Source organism: Thunnus albacares, chromosome 22 (assembly GCF_914725855.1).
Source record: "Thunnus albacares chromosome 22, fThuAlb1.1, whole genome shotgun sequence".
In the NCBI taxonomy this organism is placed as follows: domain Eukaryota; kingdom Metazoa; phylum Chordata; class Actinopteri; order Scombriformes; family Scombridae; genus Thunnus; species Thunnus albacares.
In genome coordinates this window covers 15,822,487-15,847,816 of record NC_058127.1, presented here as the reverse complement: position 1 = coordinate 15,847,816, position 25,330 = coordinate 15,822,487, and the positions used below count along the sequence as shown (strand labels likewise).

At 38.5% G+C, this 25,330-nt stretch overlaps 1 protein-coding gene across 6 annotated transcripts in view; it reads left to right on the top strand.

Annotated features, from left to right (window-relative positions):
• Window positions 1-25,330, top strand: part of LOC122974363 (phospholipid-transporting ATPase ABCA1-like) — a 187,391-nt gene that overhangs the window by 63,853 nt on the left and 98,208 nt on the right. For all 6 annotated transcript variants that reach the window (XR_006400365.1, XM_044342335.1, XM_044342333.1 and 3 more), the window contains 9 exons: window positions 1,758-1,955; window positions 4,780-4,985; window positions 5,441-5,617; window positions 18,163-18,385; window positions 19,128-19,349; window positions 22,070-22,274; window positions 22,999-23,115; window positions 23,800-23,971; window positions 25,073-25,204. Coding sequence is in view for 5 of the 6 variants with exons in the window: in XM_044342335.1 (XP_044198270.1) it covers window positions 1,758-1,955; window positions 4,780-4,985; window positions 5,441-5,617; window positions 18,163-18,385; window positions 19,128-19,349; window positions 22,070-22,274; window positions 22,999-23,115; window positions 23,800-23,971; window positions 25,073-25,204 (1,652 nt within the window). In the remaining variant the exon portion in view is untranslated. The remainder of the gene's footprint in view (window positions 1-1,757; window positions 1,956-4,779; window positions 4,986-5,440; window positions 5,618-18,162; window positions 18,386-19,127; window positions 19,350-22,069; window positions 22,275-22,998; window positions 23,116-23,799; window positions 23,972-25,072; window positions 25,205-25,330) is intronic.

Here is a 25,330-nt window from a genome sequence, read left to right as displayed (position 1 = left end):
AGTGCCATTTGAGAAAGACTGTTGCACTTTCATGTAACCTGTCACCCATGAAAGAAAACACTGTATGGATTGGACTGACTTAATTTGCCATTGGGACCTGCCCTGCTTTAAAATGCAAGAGAATAAGTTAATCTTCCTCACTAGAAAACCCTCTCATGAAAAATAATTTCATTTGACACATGACCAACATGGCTAAATGGCATAATCTGAAACTTTTTGCCCCCAAATGCCATTTAGTCACATGTAGTCATAGCTGTATGACGATATCAAATAGCGAGGCGGTTTAACAATTAGCCAGCATGACTATTGTACCACAATTTCAAAATGTCTTACAGACTTTAGAATACACACATTTTTGATGGGTCATGTCCTTAATGTGGCACCCACTAAGATGGATGTACTGATTTTTTAAAAGGTCAAACGCAGCATAGAGATTACTTAATTTGACACTTTGTCCTTAAATTAAGCAGAATGTCATCAGAAGTGTTGACACTGAAATGCCACTGAGCACAGTGGCCAGAATATATCTGAATCTCAACACAGAATTTTGCACTTTAGAGGCCCACTTCTCAATTGACATACAAGTGCCCTTTGCTCACCAAAAGTCACACATTTTAGTCCAGTTTTAAATGCGAGCCATGTATGGTAAATTCAACTACATGGGGCTCAAACTGGAATGCAGACCATTTGGGCTCAGCGTTGGAAAAGGGTGCTGTACGAGATACTGTATGTATTTTTGTGGGTTCTAAAATAACAAATGGTATTGAATGGGTGATTTAAACATATTATCTCTTAGTGGATTGAAGCTCCTTCTCAGTACTCCCCTGTGGACATGACAGGCAAATTATCACTGTTATGTTCAGTTTTTAGTTTATGTAGTAATACGGTCATAACAGTAACACTGTCATGTTACTACTTGGGCGTTAAATTCACAGCAGCAGAAAACTAAGCAAATATTGGGTGGAAGTGAGGGGAATGACTGTGGCTACTAAATAGAGGGCAACACATTTTAACCAACAAGTAGGAGTAAAATTACCTTATTATGCAAGAGCTATTGTTTGCGGATCATGGAACTATTTATTTTTTGTGACAAAAATACATGTACATGTATTATATGTTTGCAGGGCTTAAATACAACAAGGTTTATTTGGTCCCAGACCAACATATCAACTTTATTGCATCATAAGAACAATTGCAGCTTGATCCGTGACCTGAGATGACTTGGAGAGGCTATGCATACAGTACATGTTTCTTATCATTAGTGAAGGGGATTTAGAGGGGGGGATTTGCATTTTCCTGTGTCCATTTTGTGCTTTTGTATGCTGTTTGTGTGTTCACGTGTGTGTGTGTGTTTGTGTACTGGCAGAGTCTAATTAGCAGCATGTTGAATATATTTTCACACTCTGGGCCTTTAATGTATGTCTGTACCATGCAAATATGCATATTTGTGTGTTTGTGTGTGTGTATGTGTGTACACATACATACTTTATGCTGTACATAAGAACTTCAGCTTGAGCATGAAGTTAAATTGTGCCATAAAGCTCCTAATTAATTCTGCAATAAAATGGATTTCAGCACCAGCAAAGAACAAAGCTGACTTCCCATGCTTTCTCTTCTAATATGAATAGTACATTGTGGTCTGAGACACTTTGGCCCTTATTCAGATTGCATTGCATTCATGCTGCATTAATTCTAAACCTCTCACTAGTAACCTGAGTAACTATAACTAAACACCATCTTCTTGCCTTTGAAATCAGGCTTTACTGGCAAATCCACTGTTTGCTGCTGCCCTCAACCAGCGTCTCAATGGCACAGGATGGACAGCAGAGCTGCTGGCCAACTTCTTGTACAACGGGCCTCCAGAGGATCGTCCAGTCGGCATGCCGCCCAGTGACTGGCGGGATGTTTACAACAGCACTACCCAAATCCTGAAGCTTCTCTCCAACTTCCTTGGTGTATGTAATTCTTTTGTTTGTGCTTTTATTAAATACAAAGTACCTCACAAACATGACTTCCAGCTCACTCATGCACGAGAGGGTTGTTAGAGCTCCACAGTAAAGTGAAACATGTGGTTTTAAGAAAATAGGCTGTTCTAAAGCATTTGAGATATTTAGAAACATAACTCTCACTGGTAAGGAAATTGGCTATAAATAGTTTTTTTTCTTTTTTCTTCCCTCCCAGCACTGTTCTCTTTTAGCCTCTTACCTGTATACTATTTATCCGAATTCACCTGATATTACCCGTGAGGTTTCATTGATAGGAGTTGGCGCTGAAAACAAGTGATGTATGACCTTTTAAAGTGCTCAAACGAAACTTTCTTTCGATAAAAGTAAGTTGATAAATTCTGATGTATCAGCTCTCTTTCCCGGGTTGTTGGTTTGCTAAAGACAAGATCCAGAATAGCTTACTTAAGCCACGCTGAGCCACTGCAGCAGCATCTTACACATTAAATATAGATGACAATTTATTTTTCAGGTCAGGATATGTAAACAGTTTGCAGTGTCAGCTATTCATTCATTCATTACTGCCTATACTTTCACTTACAGAGTTAAGACAGTGATCTGTTAAAAGTTCTGTATCTCTTACATTACAACTGCACCTTCACTTATTCTTGTATCTTTCTTTTCATGACACACAACTCTGGCAGAAGCACCAATGTTGCTACAGAATGTAGGCTCACTTTGCATCTAAGACACAATGTGTCCATGTTTAGCACAGTGCTTTTTTTTTTGTTTCTTAGTTCTTTTGTTGAATGAACATGCTGTGTCTGTAGTCTGCCGCTGTTAAAACTAAAATCAAGACTTTTCCAGATGACATGTAGATTTTGTTATCTTGCTCAGTCTATCAGCTTTTGTGCATAGCAAGAAAGGAAAAGACTTTGGTCTTTTATTCATAAAACTTTAATATCCTTGACTTGGCAAACTGTCAAATACACAGGAAGCTCTGTCACTAGTTTGCTTGCATGATAATCATGAAAAAAAACATTGTTATGTACTATAGCGGATCTGTAACACAGATTGGTGTCTCTAAGTAGGAACACACACACACACAGTTGACATTGATGTATTGATCTGTGGCACAGTTTGCAGCAAAACCCTCTTTCTCTACATTCTGTGATCAAACACATGTACAAATCCCATCCACACCCCCTGCCACACACACACACACATACTATCAATCCACAGGCAGGTACAATGGCAAGTTGGGCCCTTGGGGTCAGCTGTATGTGGTCAATGAAATTCCAAGATAATGTAATGTATTTTCTTTACTAATGGAAATTGCATTTCTCAAAATAGATCCCAGGATAGAGATAGTTATTGGACAACCTTTACTGTACCCTCTTCATGTCTTTGTGTGTATACAGTGTAGGGAAACGGAGAGCTTATTTTAGTCTAGGGCTGAACAGTACATAGATTCAGTACATCCTACTTTGATGGATGAATTATAAAAAGGCAAATAAGGTCCACCATACATGTATATGTATTTATATATATGTTTTTTTTTCATGACTAATCTTAAATACAGACGGTCTATTCTGGTGCTTATTTTGAATCCTGCAATGTTCAACAGTAATGCTTTGCTTAAACGACAAGGACACTTCTATACATGTCAACCTAAGTGGAATCTGAAGATGACTACATTGTACAAGCTATTGTATTCCCCAAGTACTTCCTCAGATGCGCAGATCGAGTTGATTTTGACCCATGTTAATCCTATCATTTAACTAACTGTCAACAGCACCCTCACGGCCTATACAAGCATGACGCAATCATGAATGCACAGCTGCATGTGTTGCACTGGATGTTCCTCTGAATTAGGCCAATATGGGATTGGCAAGCTATTAGTGAGGCCAGTTTCTCAGTCCAGTCTGAGTCAGATTATTGATATCAGAAGGCTTAGCCTTAGCCGCTGGCCCAGTGGTTCAAGACAAAAAAAAGCATGAGAAATGCCCTTTCTCCATTTTTTAACATCATCGCTGGTAAGACTTGTTTTGACAAAAAGCAATGCCAGTGTTTAAAGATGGTACAGAGAACAGTTTAAATACAGATGACCATTTGTCAGCAATATGTTTATTTACTGTAACTAAAATACTAAAAATTTTACTACTACTTAGTTCAATGAAGATCTATTATGATCTAATTTTAATCCACTGATATGGTAGTTAGCATGAAACTCTGTCACCTGTGAAGGATACTAACACATTTTGACAGAGGTCCAAAATCTGGGTTTACATAATGATACCACTGCAGTGCAGTGATATTCTCACTAGTCTGCACTAAACAAATGTTTTTGCTGTGGTATTTTGTTTCCCACCATAGCTTGATATAGAATTCAGACTAGAGCATCCTGGGGGAGAAATGATAAAACTATTGCTGCACTGACGTGTGGACAGCTGTCAGGTGTGACTGCCTCCCAGGATGGCTAGCTCATTATCGTCTCATGAAACAGAGGGACAAGGCTACAGAACAGGGAGTGCTAGTGAGGCTGTATCTCATTTGCTTGTCTCTGCTGAAGCCCAAAACATTTCCCACCCCCTGGCAGCTCCAGATAATTTGGAACTACACTCTGCGTGGTTTAGTCAACAGCTTAGTGATACTTTTTGCTAAAAATCCATCTGCCATTCTGCCAGTGAGTTCATGCCTCCCTGTTTTATTTCCTATTTTGTGGATTCTAAGATGTATATAAAAAGTGAATGATTTATTGTAAGAAGATTAAGATGATATAAAAGTAGAATCATTTTCCTGGAGGCATTTCTGTGATATTTCTATTTGTTTACAGTGTTTAGACCTGAACAAGTTTGAGGCAGCCCCCAGTGAAAGCCATCTGGTGACCAAAGCCTTGCAGCTTCTGAAGAATGATACGTACTGGGCCGGCGTTGTCTTTGAAAACCTCCAGCCGTACTCCGGCCAACCCCCTCCTTATGTCAAGTACAAAATCCGCATGGACATTGATGAGGCAGAGCGCACCAACAAAGTGAAAGACAGGTATGTAACCCAGCTCTGCTTCTCTGCTTTATACAAATGAGAGACGGTCATAATACCCATTAAAATAACACATTCCATAGCTACTGTTGAGGGAATAGTTTGATATTTTGAGAAGCCACCTTCTTGCTGAGAGTTAGATGAGAAGATTGATACCAATCTCCTAGCTTGGCTCTGTCCAAAGATAATGGTTAGTAATTAGACAAATGAGATAAAACGTGTTAATTAGTGAGCTAGGGGTGGTTGGCAGATTTCTCTTTAGCTTTGGACAGAGCTGTTTCCCTCCGATTGCGGTCTTTATGCTAAGTTAAGCTTTTTTTTTGTCTTTTTAAGTGTACTGTGGTAAAATATGACCTCTAAAAACAGTCATGATACTCATGACAGTATTTCTGACTGTTCTGGTTGCAGTTTACTCGACCTTTGCTAAGACAGATTATGGTGTGTCTTCTTTTAATAAGGTTATGGTCTCCTGGAGCCCGAGACAACTCCTTTAACGACCTGCGCTATATATGGGGAGGCTTTGCCTACCTGCAGGATATGATGGACCATGGCATTATACGAACACAGACGTCAAAGACCCAACCCCTTGGTGTTTTCGCCCAGCAAATGCCATACCCTTGCTTCGTGGATGACGTGTGAGTACCAAAGCTTCTATTTTTCAGCCTTGTCATTAGAAGAAGAGGAAGAAGGTATTACAGCAATAAAATTCTGCTCACTCTGGGGAGTTGCCACTCACTGCCACCACACAGTTGAGTTACGGTCTTATCTGTCACTTTTGCTCTCCAGATTTCCCTGTGGAAACTTTAAGATACTTTCTCTTATTTGTCTATGTGTTTCTTTATATCTGTGTTGCTCCTCTGCTAGTGTTTTACGCTATCACTGATCATAGATGTGGGGACTAAGGTAGGCAACTCCTCTAATAATGTCAATGTCAATGTATCCTTCAGGATACATTTAATCATGAATAGAGGGTCAGCAAGGGACCAGAAATGAATGAAGGCAGTAAAAGGGAAACATTGGGCCAAAACTATTGATTTTAGACAAACCACAGGAAATACCTGAATAGTTGATGGATGCTGAATTATTTAAGCAACCGACTTGAGTCCTCTCCGTCCTTGTATTTCCGAGGCATTTTATTCTCAACAAAGTGAGCGTACCGTAGCCCCCCGCCCCCCCCCACAACCAATCTCACATAGCTCCGTCATTTGCAAAGATTGATAGCAGCGCTCCATCTGTGTTGTGTATGTATCCACAGGCTTCTATCATGTTTCATCATGTATCGTTCACCTAGGGACAGAAATGATGTGGTATCACTCTGAATCTTCCACAGCCAAGATTTCCTCAGAGTCTGGGAAATTACTCCCATCCACACAACATTATGATCTCCGTTAATAAAGTAAAAACCCAGTGATGCCATCAAGAGAGAAGATAATTACCAGGGAGATTTAAGTCCAACAAGACAATACACCCCTTTCAGTAGACACACAAAATATTCACATCCAGTGGGAAAACACAGTTCCAGAGATTAGGGATCTAATTTTAAAATATGTGCTTTGGATAGCACAGAATATACAGTGAAGAAAGGGGGTGTTTGGATTTAAAGAGGCTGAAACAAAAAGGCTTCATATTGAACATGCATCTGGGCTGCTAATATCAACAAGCATGCTGTTGCTGAAATACATGTTTTGAATAATAATAATACCCTATATCATGTGATTGTTTTGGACACATATGAAACAAGAAACCATCAGAGCTATAAAAACATATTCAGAGTAATAGCTTTATTGATTTGGTTTTCATCATCTGGGGTTTGTATATTTTTCTCAATTAAGTGCTGATTTCCTCCGGATTTATATTCACATTGTGGTTTCAAGATTAAGTGCAGCTCCACAGCTTTTCGTTTTATTTAGTAGTTGCTTTAGTAAACCTGGTTTTAAAAAAAACATAGTCTTATCTGCTTTAATTGGCTAAGTGGGTGCAGTTGGTTTGGCATGCCACGCAATAGGATAGTCTCAGATGTACTAATTGGAGGGCTGTTGAACTAAATCCTGAGCCCAGTGGAGATATTCATCAAAGAGGAATGTTAGCATTTTGTATCTACTAAAACCATCCTCTCTATGCATTAGAAGAGGAACTACTATAGATGGATGATGACTGACATCCCTGCAATTTCCTTTTTTTTGTAAATGTGTGCATTTACTTTACCGTACCTGTTTTTCCTAGTAGACTAACAACCAGAAAAATAGCACCACATCCCTCCTTATGCAAGGAATGCACAGCACAATCAGAAGTGGCACGCTCCCTCACATTCAGCACGCCACCTCTGGAAGTGATTTTCAAATTAAAAAAAGCACCAATTTGTTTGCGCCGTCATTTTACAACTCATTGCTGTGATAATGACCTGAAATTACACAGTCCTGGTACAGCTTATTTGCTAAAAATCGGCCCCATTGCCTCAAGTTTCATCTTCCTAAAACAAAGGATTAATAATTACAGAAGATAAATGGGAGCCATAAAGCAATGCAATACCCTCAGTCCCTCCACCATTTACTCTTTCGCCTGTGTAGCCATTTGGGCCTTTCTATAAATTATTAACACTTGAAAACTGCTATTTCATTCATAAATAATTGAGAGTGAAATCACACAAAGGAAGATGCACTAAAACACACAGAGGCGTGATGGAGGAAGAACGTTGGCGGTAATTATTTTCATCCTGAACTGTGTAGTTTCTTCAGCCAAAGGGAAGGACAGAACATTGTGCATTCAGATGAACATGTTTGTGGTCTGCTGTAACTATTTCTCGGTTTAGAGAAAGGTCTAATCTGACTTTAAAATGTAATTTTGAAAACTCAGAATTTAGATACTTTTCAGATGTAATATTAAATATTTAAAAATGTTTTCCACCTTATTTATATTAAATAAATAATATGCATGTATATAAAATCAAAGGATAAACAATATTGTCAGCCACATAGAAACTGTCTGTGGTTGTAGTAGCAGTATTATGCACACATACAGTATATTTTGAGGTTTTAGCGAAATACAAAAAGTTTGGAAGTTGTGGAAAATTGCATATGAACTGCAGCCCTATAATTCTTTTTTACCATGTCTTTAGGTGTGTTATATCATGTACACTTTACACAAAGAAAATATTTTGACAGAGGGTTATGAAAAGGATGCTAACTGCACTATTAGTTTCAGTGAGAAGGCCTTATCATCATTCTTTTTTTTATTTTTTATCCTTTTTCCATTCCTTTCCATCTCACAAAAACAATATTTATACTCCCCTGATATGCACTGACCCCAACACTCGTAACATCAGACCTTTTCTCTGAAATAATTTCCTTTTCCCGCTCCTCATATCCTCCTCCTCAGTTTTTGGCTGTAACACACACAGAGACCTATCAGCAATCTGGGCCACTTCTACCTCAGCTGACCCTGTTGGCATTCTGAACTTGAGATAACCAAACTGTATTAGCTCCCGCTGTCTTCATATTCACATTGTGCACAGCGCCTGAGATGACGGTGTGGGATAAATCTCGACCCCTGCGGGGCCTGATAGCACATAAACTGGTCCTTTATCAGCGGCCCCTGCGCCATCTCACGCTCTGGAATCAGAGGCATCTCTTGTTTGAATCCCGAGGCTGTGCTCCCCCATCAATAGGTCTTTCACATTCACATGGGCTTGATGTGAGATCTAAGGCTGCTTTCACCAATATATAACAGAGGCCTGTAGTGGACATGAGTACAATGATGTCAGATGCATATGCTGTTGTCCCATCTATAGTAGCTAATTAACCTGATTTAATATTCTACATCGATTTAGCACCGAGAGTGAGTGAGCATGACTGGGACATCTGAAGCTCATAATAACTAAAAAAAATCAGCTGTTTTGTTTCATGTAGTGCTTGAAAGTCAAAAGTGACATGTTGTATTAATTTGATCAGAAAGCACATGACTCCCCACTTATTTTAAGACCCTTTTGTAGCCACATCCAAAAAGGGCTTTTGACATAATTCACACTTTTTAAAATTTTGTCAGCCAGCTTACTTAACAGAACAGTGGGGAGCAAAAGACACATACAGAATCAGCTCTATATTGATATATTCTATTAAGACTCCAGTGGCTACTCAGATGATACTGTATTCTTTCCAAATGGAGAAATGAGTGTGTAGTAAATCAACATGTTGATTAGTGCTGGAGCTGAGGGTGCAGTAAGAGCTGTGCATTAATGTGCTCATTTGTTTTGTCCTATTTGACACTTTTCAAGACCTGACATTTTGTAGCATCAGATGGAGGCCCGAGGGTAGATGCTGCAGTATTCATACTGTCCAGGCACATTAAGTTCTGGTGCATTTGTAATATATACAAACATATATGTATATGAATATGTATGTTTGTGTGCAAGCAGAAGAGCATTTCAGAACCATTGGATAAAGATGTTCAGAGATTTAATTGCCTGGTTTACATCCTCAAACATTACTGAGGCTGATACAGCTGTTGCGTTAAACTAAAAACAGTACGCAAGCTTTGGAGACTCGTCATACCTTTTTTTTAAAATGTATGTTGTTTTTATATTTGTATAGAACGTGACAGAAAGTGTACGCACCAGAGGATTTGATGGCTGAAGCATCAGCGACATCAGCCACAAACGATACATGGATTATTTTCAACATTTTAACATAACCTTACCCGCACGGTGGTTTGTATGAAAAACTTGAAAACCTTCAGATCTGTCTTGCATTCTGTCTAAGTATGAACTAAAAAAAGCAAGATTCTGTTCCTTTCTTTAATCTCTTATATTAAAAGCATTTATCCAGCAGCACCTGGTTAAATTAAATTTGAGGTTTCAAAAAGGTTTGTTGACAGTCTTCCAGAAAGAACAGCATGTTCATTCAACAAAAAAGAAGAAACAAAAAAAGAAACCAAAAAAAAAGCACTGTGCTAAACATGGACACATTGTGTCTCAGATGCAAAGCAAGCTCACATTTTTTAGCACGTCAGGTGTTCTGCCAGAGTTGTGTGTCATTGTGAAAAGAAAGATACAAGTGAAGGTGCAGTAATAATGTAAGAGATACAGAACATTTTTTACCACTTCTAAAAGATTATTTCATGCCCAATTGAAAAATTGGCTCGGGATTGTCTGTAAAATGCCATAAATCATATGTATTAGGTCCTATAAAATAGCAGATGTACAACTTCTGGAATGACTTTTAACAAGATACATTTAATGACCATATTGTTAACTAGTAGTAGAAAGCACAGATAAAGCCTGTGCTCTCAAGTAAATTAATTGTCAATCTTTAATGAAAAACCATAGCCCACCCTTGACAGTTTGTGAATAAAGCTTAACTATGAGAATGTGCAGCACATGGGGACATTTCAAATCCCATTTGTTTTCACGTAAGACATAACCGACCAACAGTGGAGACTGGTCCATAGAGGCAGAGGAGGTTGATCCTCCTCTATTTTTCGAGAGGCAAAAGGGAGATCAAAATATAAAAAAGAATATTTGGTTGAAATAAACCATTACAAATCTCAGTATTATTTATAAAGTATTTTTTCTCTCCTCTTTGGAAAAAATCCATTACTGAAATTCTGTTTAAAATGCTTCAACAGCGACACCTGCAGGGCAGGAGGAGGAAGGGCAGTGTGTAAAGTGGGGGGGGGTGGGGCGCAATTGGTGGAGGTGGAGTGGGGGACAGAGGAGGACGGGTGCCTGCTGTCCTCCTCAGGGCGGGATCTCTTACATTGGACTTACATTGTCTCAATGTCTTGTATTCAGCACTGATCTGAACCTGTATCACATTATAAGCTTTGTGCTACTTTATATATTTCTGTATACTAAGAAAATATATAGGAAACACGTGTAAATCATGTTATATGTTGTCTGTTTTTGATGAGAACATAAATTTGTTGTCACAATAGAACAGTACTATAAATTTGAATTTCACTTTGTTGGTAAAATGACACATTTGAACCACTCCATGGCTAAAATGAGCACGTCTTTGTTTAGAGACAATATGTATATGCTAAATGTCTTTAAAGAAGCAGCCTTTTCACCACTCAAGCAAATTGTTTTATTGGCATATAAAATTGCCCCCCACCCCTCCAATTTCATCAGGTGGGACAATGATATAGTTTGATGTGGTTTGTAAGATTCCGTGTTGGTTTTCCTCCTGTCCTCCCCAATTTTTTGAGTCACCAGCCGCCACTGCTGACCAATATAATGTAAAAGGTACAAAGACATAAGGTAAGACAACCTGCTTTCACCTCTCACAGGTCTTGACCCCATTTTCATGTCAACTCTGTGAACATACTGTGCTTCCACAGAGAGACAGACATCTGAACATACCCTTGGGGACTACAGATAACTGGAGGCCATCATCAGCTTGATGTTAAATAATACATGTAAATATTTTTTAGAATAGGTTAGTAATTATTGATTAAATAAAATAATTTCAGTTTGTTCATTCAAACTAAGGTTTTCCCAAGTCTCAATGATTTAATATCCATTTTAATTATTAATATTTATAGAATAATTCACAAAGTGTTCAGCAAGGACTAATGAAAGCACTGTATCACTCACAAAATATAATATATTCACATAAATCTTTTAAATTGTATAAAAATATTTTAACTCCAGCTGTTTCTCAAAACTTTCTCTCACCATTTACTGCAATCATTATAGTTCATTTTGTAGATGTGATCTTGCTGTTGGATAAAAATGATAAGAAATGAAAGAAAAATGAATACAACCACATGTGCATTTCTACTTTAGCAATAATTTGTACCAGCAATGAGATAATCCACATTGAATAATGAAGCCTGTTCCCTAAAATGAATTGCTCATTTCCAGCCAGCCAAGTAACGGTATACGGTATATTTGCTCAAAATAAGACAGGAAGCTGTTTTTAAAGCATAATACGCCAACCTCTGGGGAGCCTGTGCTCTACTATCTCTCGATTTATTGAGAAATCAGTCCTCCAGCTTCCCTAAATTTAGGTCAGGCTGCCAATGTAAGTGGAGCCCTGTAACACAGACCCGCCTGGAGTTCTATTACTTAAGCACCTTTGATCGATCAGCGAATGTATAATTCAAGAGCATCTGGTTGCAAGGTTGTCAGTGTCAGACACTGTGTGCATGACTGATCTCTCCCCCTCCAGTGCTAGAAGTCACAGAAGGAGTTAACTCACACAGGCTGTCAGCTGTTACAGAGATGTTAGGGTAGAGTCAGGAACAGATAATGCCAGAATTAGTATTCAACCTGATGCAGTTGCTACTTGAGGCTGCTCATACCTCCCTAGAAAAGACGGTAATGTGTCGAGTAGCGTTATTTGTTGAATCCTATTGATTTGGTGGCCAAGTTTGAATTTCCAGATTCAAAGAAGCAATTATTTATGTAATCTTGTAAGGGATTTTAGTTTTAGTCTAAACCTTTTAGAAAACTCTGTGTCAACCAATCCTTTCTTGTGGCTTTCAAGGCCTCCTTTGAAAGTGATCCACCCAACGAGGGCAGGGGAAGTGTCCTCGAAAACAAGTCCGTGTCTCTCTGATTCGAGTTCTCATATAACCAAACTTCCTCTGAGTCTCAGTTGAACTAACATAATCTCCTTGTTGTGTTTGTGAGCTCATCCAATACTTTCATCTTCAGTTGATTTATCGACAAAACTGTCTATACTCATCAATATTTCGCTTAGACTGAATCAAAAAAAACTAATATCCGTGTATAAATGTTGTTTTGCCTGGTGCCTGTGAACTAAAATGAAAGCTGTGGCAGTAAGATAATAGAGAGGGGACAAATAAATACTTTTTTAAAAGACAATAATAGCCAAGTAATTTACAGCTCTCTGAAAATAAATGAAAATAAGAGAAAAAACAAATTACTAATTCAAAATCTCTGAAAAAAAAAACACACTTATCTTGGGCTAACTAGCAATTAAGGAAAGTAGACGTTTGAGTGAGCCGTTCTCACTTGGCAGGAATTCAAAAGGGGCTTTTAAAAATAACTTGAATCCAGAATGTTACAGGACAAATTAATTTCATGCAAATGTACTGGAAGTGTATTTTGATGAGTTGTTTATGTTAAATTGCTTGAAAGAAAAGCATCGTTCTGAATTAATGCATATTCTTGCACATCTGTGCTGAGCAGTGCTTTGCTTGCATTATGTCCTCTCAGTGTGTATGCAACGCAAGCATAAGTGATCTGTGAAATCTATACTTTGTCAAAATCTATTTGATATCGCTCCTTCACTGTCTAATAAAGCAAAGGAAGCACTTTGTTATATAAGCGGAGGAGAGGATATTGACATGGCATTTTGGTGGCATTATGAAGCCAGTTTAATATCGTCTTATTGTGTTGTAACATCAAATCATACATCATCCCTGGCATGAGCTGCGGCAGTAAATGGCCGGATTGAGCTGATGTCCCAAGTTTATGAAGGTTAGCTCAGTGTAAAAATGAAAACGCCTAAGTGGCATTGGATCCATGTATACAACTGTTTTGATGATAACATTTTCAGTATCTAGTGCAAGTGCAAGTTAAGATTGCAAGAATGTAAAAAACAAAACAAAACACAATTCTCTTTTTAGTTGGATATCATTACAACTGCACATAATGATTATTTGTTATTACTGATTAATCTTCATGACTCAATTGTATCGTTTGTTTCATAAAAATGTTAGAAAATAGTGAAAAACACCCATCAAATCCTTCCAAAGCCTATAGTGATGTCAGCAAATTGCCTTTTCTTTATGATTAAAAGTCCAACACCCAAAGACATTACTTATTACAAGTTTACTATCACATAAGACATAAGAAAAGTAGAAAATCCTCACACTGGATGTTTGACATTTCTACTTAAAAATGACTTTTATGATCAATCGTTATCAAAACAGTGACAGAATAATCTTCTGTTGATTGACTGTTGAGTGTTGTAAATTGTATTTTTTTCTTGTCATTTGAAGAAGGGTGGTACGCTTCCACAATCATTTTTTATTCACTGCTGCAGTGCAACATTGTAATCACTCATAGATCTTAATCAGGCACAGTTCATTTCAAAGCTAGAATTTCTGAAAATATGAGTGTCCAAAGTTCTGTACACATGGAGAGTAAACAGAATATTAAAAACTCACTACCCAACAGGCAGTGTCCATATCAAAGGCTTTTCTGTCAATTTACACTCCCTTTGTCAATGTACAATTCTGACCTTTTTTGATTGCTTTCCTCTACAACCAGTTTCATCCAGAGTATTGGAGGCATCCTCCCCATGTTCCTGGTACTAGCCTTCATGTACACTGTGTGCATGACCATCAAAGGCCTGGTGCTCGAGAAGGAACTGCGGCTCAAGGAAGTGCTGCGTGCCGTTGGCATTCAAAACGGTGCCCTTTGGTCTTCAAGGTTCACAGAGAACATTGTTCTGCTCACAGTTCCCTGTTTGCTCATGAGTGTCATGCTTAAGGTCAGTAGAAAAGAAGCATGTAAAATATCAAAACAGAAAGCATATGATATGAATTATATGCATGTTTGCAAATGTTGAATGTTTCCAATTATTTATTATAATTATAAAAAATTGACATCATTCCACATATGCAGATGTTTAAAAAGTCAACTTTTCGGCAAAATTGTCATATTTTTTTCCATCTGTGCTTTCATTTATTTTGGAGATGGCTGTGTCTTGAATCATTTTCATGTAAGAGATAATTCTAGCCATCAAATAACAGAAAAATACCCCAAAAAGCACATATAACAAAGAACACAGTAAAACCCATCAAATGCAGCAGGACCATATTCATCCAACCATATAATCGGATGCCCTAATTCGGGTCATTCAGGTCAGATAATTTTCCATGCTTTGTGTTTTGGTATTCTTGCTCTTGTTAATCATAACCAATTAATGAGCACAGAATCAAATCATTATCCTTGATTCTTCAAATCAGCTTTCTCGGGCTAATTAATTGAGCATGCAACTAAAACTGCAATTTAGTCAAATTAAAATCATGCCAGTAGTATTTGCCCTTTATTTCCTGTAATTGCATCACCTCTTCTTCTGTTCTTCATATGTAAAGAAGGCTTCTGTTACGCAATTTGAGCAATGAACGTTTGGTACTGTGTATTTCCGTGATTGCAAGGAAAATTAATCATCTTTGGCCAGTGGAACACTATGCACTATTTCACAATACGTCAAATCTAATTTGCAGGGTAATAACCATAAGTGGGAGGAGTAGTGGTATACAAGGAGACCTCAAATCTAGAGAGGGGTCCTAGTGTCCACCTTTTGCCATCCTGTTTATATGTTTTAATACACATTGTTCGGATTGGAAGGAAGAAGTGTGACACATTAACTACTGACATGGAACAAATAAGATTAATAGTGAACTTTGGAACAAGGCAATACTGCGGTTTAATAATTTTACTACATTTAGATTTACTGTATCTAATATTTCACCAGACGCCGAAGGCATGCATGATGTACGAAGCTCGGAACAGTAGAAAAGAGCAATACCTACAGTGAGACAACCAAATCCTATCTCTGCATCATCACGCTTATGATGTACAATGCACTGCGAGTAAAATCATCTCATGGGTCTAACATCATCTATCACCCGAACTGGTGTTATTCCCAGAAAAGATGCTGAAGAAAATGTACATACTGTGCATTGTGGTGGTTATGTAGGGTTTGTATATTGTCATTTTTCTTGCCAAGCAAATGTCTTTGTACTGACATCATAGTTTACACAGTGAGAGTATTTTATTTTGTTGTTTTTATATTGATTGCACTGGTGAATCAATGATTTGGTGGAATATTATGGCCTTGCTTATCTGTCAGGGTGATGCTCTGCTTACGGATCGATTAGAAAAGTGCAGTTATCACAAAAAGGAAACTCTCTCCGTGCCTATGGTGACATACGATGGAGCAACATTATTATTGGTCTCCGTTACATAGAGCACATCCTTCAACGGCTCCTTGTTTTGAAGGCACTGTTAATGAAATAAAAAAGGATGGTTGTTTTAGATCACCCTAATCAATTTTTGCAGTTTAATTGGAAAATGCGGCCGGTAAATAAAAACTGATATTTGAACAGCTGGGTGAAATGTAATTTCCCATCAGCCTAATGTGTTTGCAAGCCATCAACAATTTGTAAACATTAATAACAATAAATTGAGTTAGTTGAGTGCCTTGGAGGAGCAACTGCAAGCATGATGTGTATTCAGATCACAGGCCCATTCTAAATGATAATTTCACAGCCATTTTCAGCATATTAATAATAATAGCAAATCAAATGGTAATTATTATACGGCTGTATCTGGATTAGGTGTGACAACAACCAGTTTTGTCATCTGCACCTGAGTCCTCTGTCATTTTATACTTGTTTTCTCTTCCATTATGGAGGAGGTTATGCATTTATTACATGGCAGCCAGAGAGGTGTATATATACACTGTTCCTACGCTTGGCTCCAGTCTCCAACCAGCTGAGTCAAAGTGGTTGTTTGACAAGGCTTTCTTTATGAAAAGGAACGCTGATCACTGATGATCAATACATATTTCCTCACCCAAACAGTACGCCCTTCTTTTGACGAAATGCTTTGTCAAGTTCGTCATTAAAATTTGATTAATTTGACCGGAACAACAACACTGTAAGGAAAGAATGCAAATGATAGAAACCACCTTCACAGTTGAAAGACAGCTTTTGACATCTCATCAATCACCAAGGACTAAAAAATAAATAAATCGAGACATTGTTGTTTATATAGCACCACAAGTGGGCAGTGGTGGAAGGTAACTAAGCACGTGTACTCAAGAATGGTACTTAAGTACTATTTTGCAATTCTTTGCTTCTTATAGTTCTACTCCACTACATTGCAAATGCAAATATTGTACCTTTATAATCCACTTCATTTATTTCCACTTCAAACAACTACAGCATTATGATGCCATAATGCCTAAAAAAGTTATCAATGCACATTGTGCCTAAAGTGTATTATGTAACACTGTATATAAAGCTTTGACAGGGGCCATTTTGCTTGAATGATACTTTTGATACATATTTTGCTAACAGTACTTCTATGGTCTTATTTAAGTGAAATGTTAAAGTTTTACTTGCAATTAAGTATTTTTACGGTGTGGAATTTTGTGTACTTTGACCAACATATGGGGTATTTATCTTCTGCAGTCAGAATGTTCAACTGTTGATGCATGGCACATAAAGCATTGTGGTATATCTGCCATGTCTGGTATAAAAGCACTGTCACTGCTGTCCAGTCAGAGTGTTTTTAAAGAGTTGGTTCATAAGGAGTAGGCGCACAAAACCCACTGCAATTGAAATGCTTAGCTATCACAGTGTGATAAGATCGCAGCCAGGTGTAAATGCAGTCTGTACAGTATGGCCACAGTCTTAAAACCGCTATAATCAATATTTTTACAACAATGGATAGTTCAAATTAACATGTGTATGAGAAAGGGGTTGCTCGTAGTGATGAACCCACAGAGAATTATCACTGGACTCTGCAGTTCCCCTCAGCTCTATGAAGCACTTTAGCATCTTTCAGCTCATTGTTTTGTTTTTACAGCCTGCAACTTCACACTGAATGTTTTGGTTCACTTTCACCACTCTCATCAGTGTTGTTTCCGGCAGTCGGCAGTTGTTCTCAGCAAAAAAAAAAAAAAAAAGCTTTAATAAACCCTATGTGCACTCCCTGCACAGCACCAACCAGCAGACAGACAAAGTTAGGGACTAGATGGAAAATATAGTGAAGCCCTTAGCAGCCAGGTATTTTCTTCAGGAGTAATAGAAACAAAAAAAGATAAAAGGAAAGTAAATACTGGACTTGACAGATGACCAGACACACGACTCCAAATGAATGCTTACTTTGCTTAACATTTTTTCTATGTATAAACAAGCCACTATTTGCTGAAACCATATCAACTTATAAAGAGATATGTCAGTTTTGTGATTACAGCTTGTTTCTGCTGCCCCAACGTGTTCAATCTGTTAATGCATTTAAGACAAAAAGATCTGCTCAACAAGTTTAAAGGTCACACAAATCTGTATCTTTTTGCTACTTCAAGCAAGCCTGGCAAAAAGCCATAATTGCCAAAAGCCCCTTTTTTTATTATATATTGATACCAGGTGTAAATGGGGTCATTGTCTAGTTTGGTCTGGCTCCTCCATCCCTCAGGTTCCTCCGGTCCCTGGCACGATCCCTTCCCTTGTACATGACTTTAGCCTGGATCTACTCCGTGGCCATGATCGTTAAGGGTATCGTTGCGGAGAAAGAAGCGAGGCTCAAGGAGACCGTGAGGATCATGGGCCTGAGAAGTGCCATCTATTGGCTGAGCTGGGCAGTGTCCAGCGTGCTGCCGCTGGCCATCAGCGCTCTCTTCCTTACCCTTATACTCAAGGTGATTTCAAAAATAATTTATCAATGATTCAAGGAGGACCCAGCACTACTTTTAGAGGGTTTTTTTTTTTCGCCATCAAGCCTCACAGACTAATGAGACCTTTCTTCAAAATAATACAGATGTTAATCAAAAGTGAAACCTAAGCATTAAAACAAGATAATTTTACTTGACGTTAACTCTCAAATACATCGTTGTACTTGAGAGTTCATTTAGTCTGTGCAAATTTAAGAGTTTCTATAATGAACATTCATGCAGCTTTATGTAACAGTGTCCACTATAAGGTTTTTTAATCATAATTGCGTCCATTAGAATAGCACCATTATCCTAGCAGTCGAAGTGCCTTTTTTTTAAAATTAGGCATCATGGTGTAATGTGGGAGAATAGATGGATTCATGAGTAGCTCTCTAAAATTAGAGAGGGGTCCTCCTTCAAACTGGCAGAGCAAAAGAGTGACATATTTAATGACGTTACGTAATATTACGTAATATGATGTGTAACGTAGTATGGTGTGTAAAAGGTGTATCATAAATGTTGTTACACCAGATGTTTTAACCCTTGTAGACCCCTTTTACTCTGCCATGTGTGTTGTAAAAATCAGCTATGATGATCAATTTTTTTGCATGTCCCTGTTTCCAAGATAATCTCTTCTAACAAGCCTGGCAGAACCTTTTCTGCTTTTTTTGACATTAAATTGGCCGTTCTCTATATTTCTCCTGTGTTTCATTTGTTTCTTTTGACACAGTACGGCAAAGTCCTGCAATATAGCGACCCCTCAGTCATCTTCGTCTTCCTGCTGGTGTTCTGCCTGGTCACCATCACTCAGTGCTTCTTCATTAGCGTCTTCTTCTCTAAGGCCAATTTAGCGGCCGCATGCGGTGGCCTCATCTACTTTGTCCTCTACCTGCCGCACATCCTTTGCTACGCCTGGAGGGACGTCATGGGTTTCGGGGCCAAGGTTGCCGTGGTAAGTCCGTCTTTAGCTCTGACATGGTTTTTTAATATCTTTCCCTGCTGTTATCTTACATGAAGGCTGACTGCATTGTGAGTTTTCGCTACACTGGTGATCACAGTCATTTGTTATCCATTTCCTGTTCCTTTTAAATCCAAACAGGCACAAGTCATATTTTATTGGCACTGCTTAGTATGAAAGGAAATAAATTTAGTCCCAGTGCCAATGATATATCTAAGAGATTTGTTCTTATCGTCTGCACAATTCTCCTGATAATGAAGTGTGAAGTGTCTGTCTCCAGACGAAATGAGGTTTCAGTTAAATTTAAATCACAACACATTAGCATATAGGAATTGTTTTATGCATTTACTGTTACCATGCATTGTATTGTTTTCATTTTTCTTGACATTTTTGGCACAAACCTGAAGAATTTTGTTTAAAACAGGACATACTCAAGTGACAGAAGCATGAAACATTTACATAAAAGAAGAGACTAGGCAGACACACTGAGGAAATCGGGGATTTTCTCCTATCCTCTGAGGGATAAAGATAAATAGTACACCATTGCTCAACTTTCAGCGTAGCCTTTCTGCGTGACCTTTATGGCAGCGCCGATATCATTTGTCCTCCAGCCGTCCTTTCGGCAGACAAAGACACACAAAATCTTGAATCTTCATTGTCGTGCGTGTGCGAGTGCTTCCTTCCCAGAATTTCAATCAGGCCATTTTTTCTTGTTTGTCAATTTCGACACTGCGGTATCAGGTGTGGGTGGCCAAGGTAACAGCCTCATGTTTCTTATTTATCAAATTGAAAAAGTGGCAGTCAATAATATCTTACATTGGCGTCTGACATTCACTCACTCCTGCCAGCAAGCAGCGCCAACATACTGGCTCAAATTGGCTTTTTTTGTTTTTTTTTTTCTTTAGGAAACTTTCACAGACTGCATGCAGGTTACGCTGGCATTTTACATATAAAGCACTGCAAACCTTTAATCTCTACATAAAGTGCCATTGCTAGGTTTTCCCCTGGCACTGAGATTTTTCTTCCCTGCTCCAAATAGATGGATAACCCTCTCGCCCAATTAGCATGAGCGATGTTCCCCTGACCAAACCACTATCCAGTTCATCCCTACACTTTATCAGAGATGTGTGCGTGTGCAGACCTTTTCCTTTCTCTCCCAGCTCAGATGAAACTACATTGTGCCAAGACATACAAATTCTCCCCCCACATTGTCCTTGATAATGAATTCTTTAATCAGAACCAAATTTCAAAAGATCACCTAAATTTATATGAACTGCAGCTGTATGCCAAAGGAGAGATACAGGCAGTGTGTCAGAGGGCCAGAATGAGACACATTCCCAATCCAGCTGCCTATCTACTGTACTGTACTTTATCTATTTTTCTTCTTTTTATAACATCCGATTTCTACTGAGTTAGAAATAAGAGAGCCCAGGGTTCTTTTATGTCATGGAAATACTAGACGTAGTTTAAATTAATCTCTCAGCCCTGGAAAAGAAGCATTACAAAAATGAAAAATTCTTACAAAATAATTCAACTTATCAGGTTTTCTTTTTCCTGAAATGAAATAATTGCAGCATCTGGCAGCTGATTTACACATATGACTTCTACTGGGATTTTGTTTGCACTTTTTTGCACTAATGTGACTCATCTGACATTTTCACATATGCTGTTGGTCTCGTTTTTGTTTTTCAAAATCAGATTCCTTCTGAGAGACATATAAAAACTTAGAGAAACTTGGGAGAACTGGCTATTACAGTTTGTAAAGAAAAATTCTTCAGATTTGTCTCGGTTGTGATCCTTTCCGTCGTTCTTGAAAATGCCCCAGAAAATGACCTGCAGGAAAGTGAAAGTGCAGGAACCCTGATTACTCCTCCTTATAACAATGCTCTTTGTCTGCAGCCAGCTGAATGGTGGCTGTTGACATGTGTTCAATAGAGAGGGCTTGTTTTGTCTGCCTCCCAACTCATGCCCTTTCCTCAAATCCAAAGGAGTGGCTCCTGTCGTTTTGTCAGCCTTTCATACAGAGGTCAAGCATGGGTGCCCACTAGCCCTGTTGTCACCCCTCATCTGCTGACTGACTGCTGATTGCTTGGCGGTAGATGGGCAGTTGAGGACAACACAGGAAGTTGCCAGGAGTGTTTGTAGCCAGGCTAGATAGAGGCTAGTCACTGCAGAGATTTTTCAGACTCTCTATATAATAATGTAACACAGAGTAGATGGCATCTATGATGGTTTGTCTCTGAAGCTCCAGCAAATGCTTTTGCCGGAGTTAAAATGCTGTGAGCAAATGAGGCGTGATAAAACAGCTGGCAGGCAACATGGCAATGCAGAATGATAGGCCATGGCAGATAATGTCTCATGGGCAAAGCATCATTCGCAATTTCCTACTGTAGGAAAGATCCAACAAATCTTCTTTTGCAGGACATGCAATTACAATTATATATTTGTTCTCTGTCTAAATTGTAGTCCTTAGAATTGTTCACAAAGGCAACACACAGCAAACGAGCTCAAGGTTGTGTAGATGTTGTTTCTCTGTCTGTTGCAATAGTTTATCCACCAATTATAGGTTTGACCTTGGGCACCGACATCATAGATCTCACATTTAAGTCAACAGCTGACTTAATCAAAGGTGACTGCAAAGCCAGAAGTTTAAAAAAATATGACTTTGTAGATTTTAACCGTGGATGTTTTATTCGCACACCTTTCATTCCCAGAGTTTATTGTCATGTGTGGCTTTTGGCTACGGCTGTGAGAACTTTTCCAAGTACGAGGAGCAAGGCATCGGTATCCAGTGGTCCAACATTGGCAAGAGTCCAGAGGAAGGGGAGCGCTACACCTTCATTGTGTCCATCATCATGATGCTGTTTGACGCTGCATTATACTGGGTGCTCACCTGGTACATTGAAAATGTCTTTCCAGGTATTCTGTTTTGAAATATCTTTGAATTATCTTGATGACTATTAGATGGATTACCATTACCAACTTTTCACAGACATACATAGTCCTCAGAGGTTAAATCATAATTTTTTGATGATCCCCTGACTTTTCATCTAGAGGCATCATCAGATCTAAATTTAAATTAGTCCAAGACTTTTGTTAGTGACCAAATATGTGCAAAATTCACGACATTCCCATCAGTGTCAGCTGTACTTTGTGTTAAGTGCTAATTAGCAAATATTAAAATGATAAACTAAAGTGGAGAGTATGGTAAACATGCATGTTAACATATTTGATGTGAGCATGGTGATGTTAGCATTTAGCTTAAAGCACTGCTGTGCCTATGTACATCCTCACAGAGCCACTAGTGTGGCTGGAGACTCGTAGCCATGCACACTAATACCTACAGTACTAAATTTAAGTTGTCTGAAGGTATTTACTTATGTGTTTTTACTTACGCCTTACCTAAAAAAAGATGTGTGTGCCATTTTGCTCTTCTTGCATGAGACCCAAAGTGTAACTTAAATCAATAGCCAGTGCAGCTGTCCTAACAGGATAGTCTTAATGTGTTTCTCATCGACTCTAATTAAAAGAAGACAGGATTTGTGCCAGGCTGTCTAGAGGAAACATACACTGTAAAGTACCATATTCCCTCAAGCCAAGCCGTTATTAAAATGTGAATGATGTTCTCCACGCTTGATCCCAGGCCAATACGGAATCCCTAAGCCGTGGTACTTCCCTTTCACTGCTTCTTATTGGTGTGGGACCGCCTCAGTGACTGACGTTGACCCCGGTTTGCTGAAGGACTCCGGTGCACATAACGGTATAAAATAGCATGTCATTTTGAATTCTCACCTATGGTGTGAAACACATCCAGTTTTTATGTATTCTCAACATCACGGCCATGCACTAGAGGTGAACATATTTCTAATAAGATGTGTAAGTTAATTGGGATGGGTCGCAAACAAACATTAGCACCTTACTTGTTACAAAAGGTGATAATAGAGCTTGGCGCTTTGAGGGGAAAAAAACGGGTGAGTTTCAAGTCAGAAACTTGCTAAAAAAACAATTTCCAATTAATATTCAGGGTTGTGAGGTTGGTTATTTTTGTCCTCTAGTGCACAACAGTGTTTTTAAAAAGTCTCTCTAAAGGCCCAATCAGTATTTTTGGCCATATGAATTTGACGAACATTCACACACATAATTGAAGGGAAATCAGCATTCTGTGTGTTGTCAAACATCAAAATGTAAAAAAAAGACTGTTGTACTCTGGTATGTACAAATATTACTGATATAACCAAACTTTTTTTGTTAACTTGGATTAGTCCTGAGTCAATGGCAAGAGCTGATTTTGTGCTTTAATGCTGGTAGATGGACCACCTTTTTGTGTACTTATGGATTATAGGTTGTATCTTTAAAGGACAATTATCTGCGATAGATTACTTTTTTTTTTACCTGCTGCTGTTCTTGTTTCTCCGTGTCTTTATGTATGCATGTGTTTCTCAAGAGTACCTGGAGAAACCGCCACCCAATATGAAAGCCGGGGTCTCAATCCGCAATCTTGTCAAGATCTACAAGACTGGCAAGAAACTGGCTGTGGACGGACTGAGTGTGGACTTCTACGAGAATCAGATCACATCTTTTCTCGGCCACAACGGAGCTGGAAAAACAACCACAATGCAAGTTGCATTATCTTTTTCCGCCACGCGTCGCCACTTGGCTGAATGTTCATGTAATTTCACAGGATGCAACTAATCTAACTTGTACACAATGCTGACTGAACTGTATCTACATTAATTCGGTGGTCACTGCTTTCAAAGAGTGACATTTTTTTGAGAGGACATTTATCACACAGAGTCAGCTGTTGTGTTGACAGTGGGAGCTATCTAATTGCTGTTAAAAAAAAAAAATAGTGGAAAGGTTGGACGGGTTAGGATGACAGGAAATAAATGAAACCCACTGGCCCAGAAAGAATGAGAGAGAGAAAGAGAGAAAGAGAGAGAGAGCAAGTGATGCAAGACTAAGGGCTGAAGGGAAGACATCCGCTCTGAGCAACTGTAACGAAACATAACAGAGCAATAAGAGAAAGGACAGAGGAAGGACTCTGTCACACACTAAAGCTCTGTTTGGATGCATGTCCACGGCAAAATATATATCCAGCTGTGAGATTCAGTGTTACTGTGTTACAAGGTTTGAAAAACACCTTGTAGCCCTTTTGGGGATATGCAGACATTTTATCACTAATCCCAAACCTTTAAATAAAACACTTAATGCTGGTAACCTGTTTATTTAGTCAAAAATTGTTTCCTTTCACAAGTTTGTGGTCTTTTGTTTGGCATGTGGTATTTTTCTGCCCATGCTAGTAGGTAATTCATAAATAATTCATGACCTGAGACTGACTATGAGTTAATGGAGATGATGTGGACCATCATTGCTGCAAATCCTATGATGCAGCAGAAGTGTACTGGTTCCATTTTTCAGCATTTGTCATGGAAAAAATGTTTTCACTACTTTGTGAAATTGAAATCAAAACATGTCGATGAAATAGAGCATAATGTCTTAAGTGACAAATATGTTTAAGTGGAAGAGGGAATAAATCTAATTCAACGTTATTTTCAACCAGCTGCTTCTAAGTTACAAGAACTTTCCTCTTTAGCAGTTCTATATTTCTACTGATTATTTTTCATGAGGTAAAAAACTCCACAAACAGAATTAATCTGAGGTATATTATCCTGACGTTAATTGAGTCAGTGTTTCTTTTATTCCGTTTGTCTCCTCAGGTCAATTCTGACAGGACTGTTCCCCCCCACATCAGGAACTGCCCTCATCAATGGATTTGACATCCACACCGACATGGACAGCATCCGGAAGTACTTGGGAATGTGCCCGCAGCACAATGTCTTATTCAATGAGTGAGTGAATTTAACAGATATTCATCCATCCATGTTCACAACTGGCCATTGGCAAAATCGTGTTTTGCCTTTGGTGTATTTAAAAAATTAAAGAGAAGAAGAAGAAGAAAAAAAATAAATAAATAA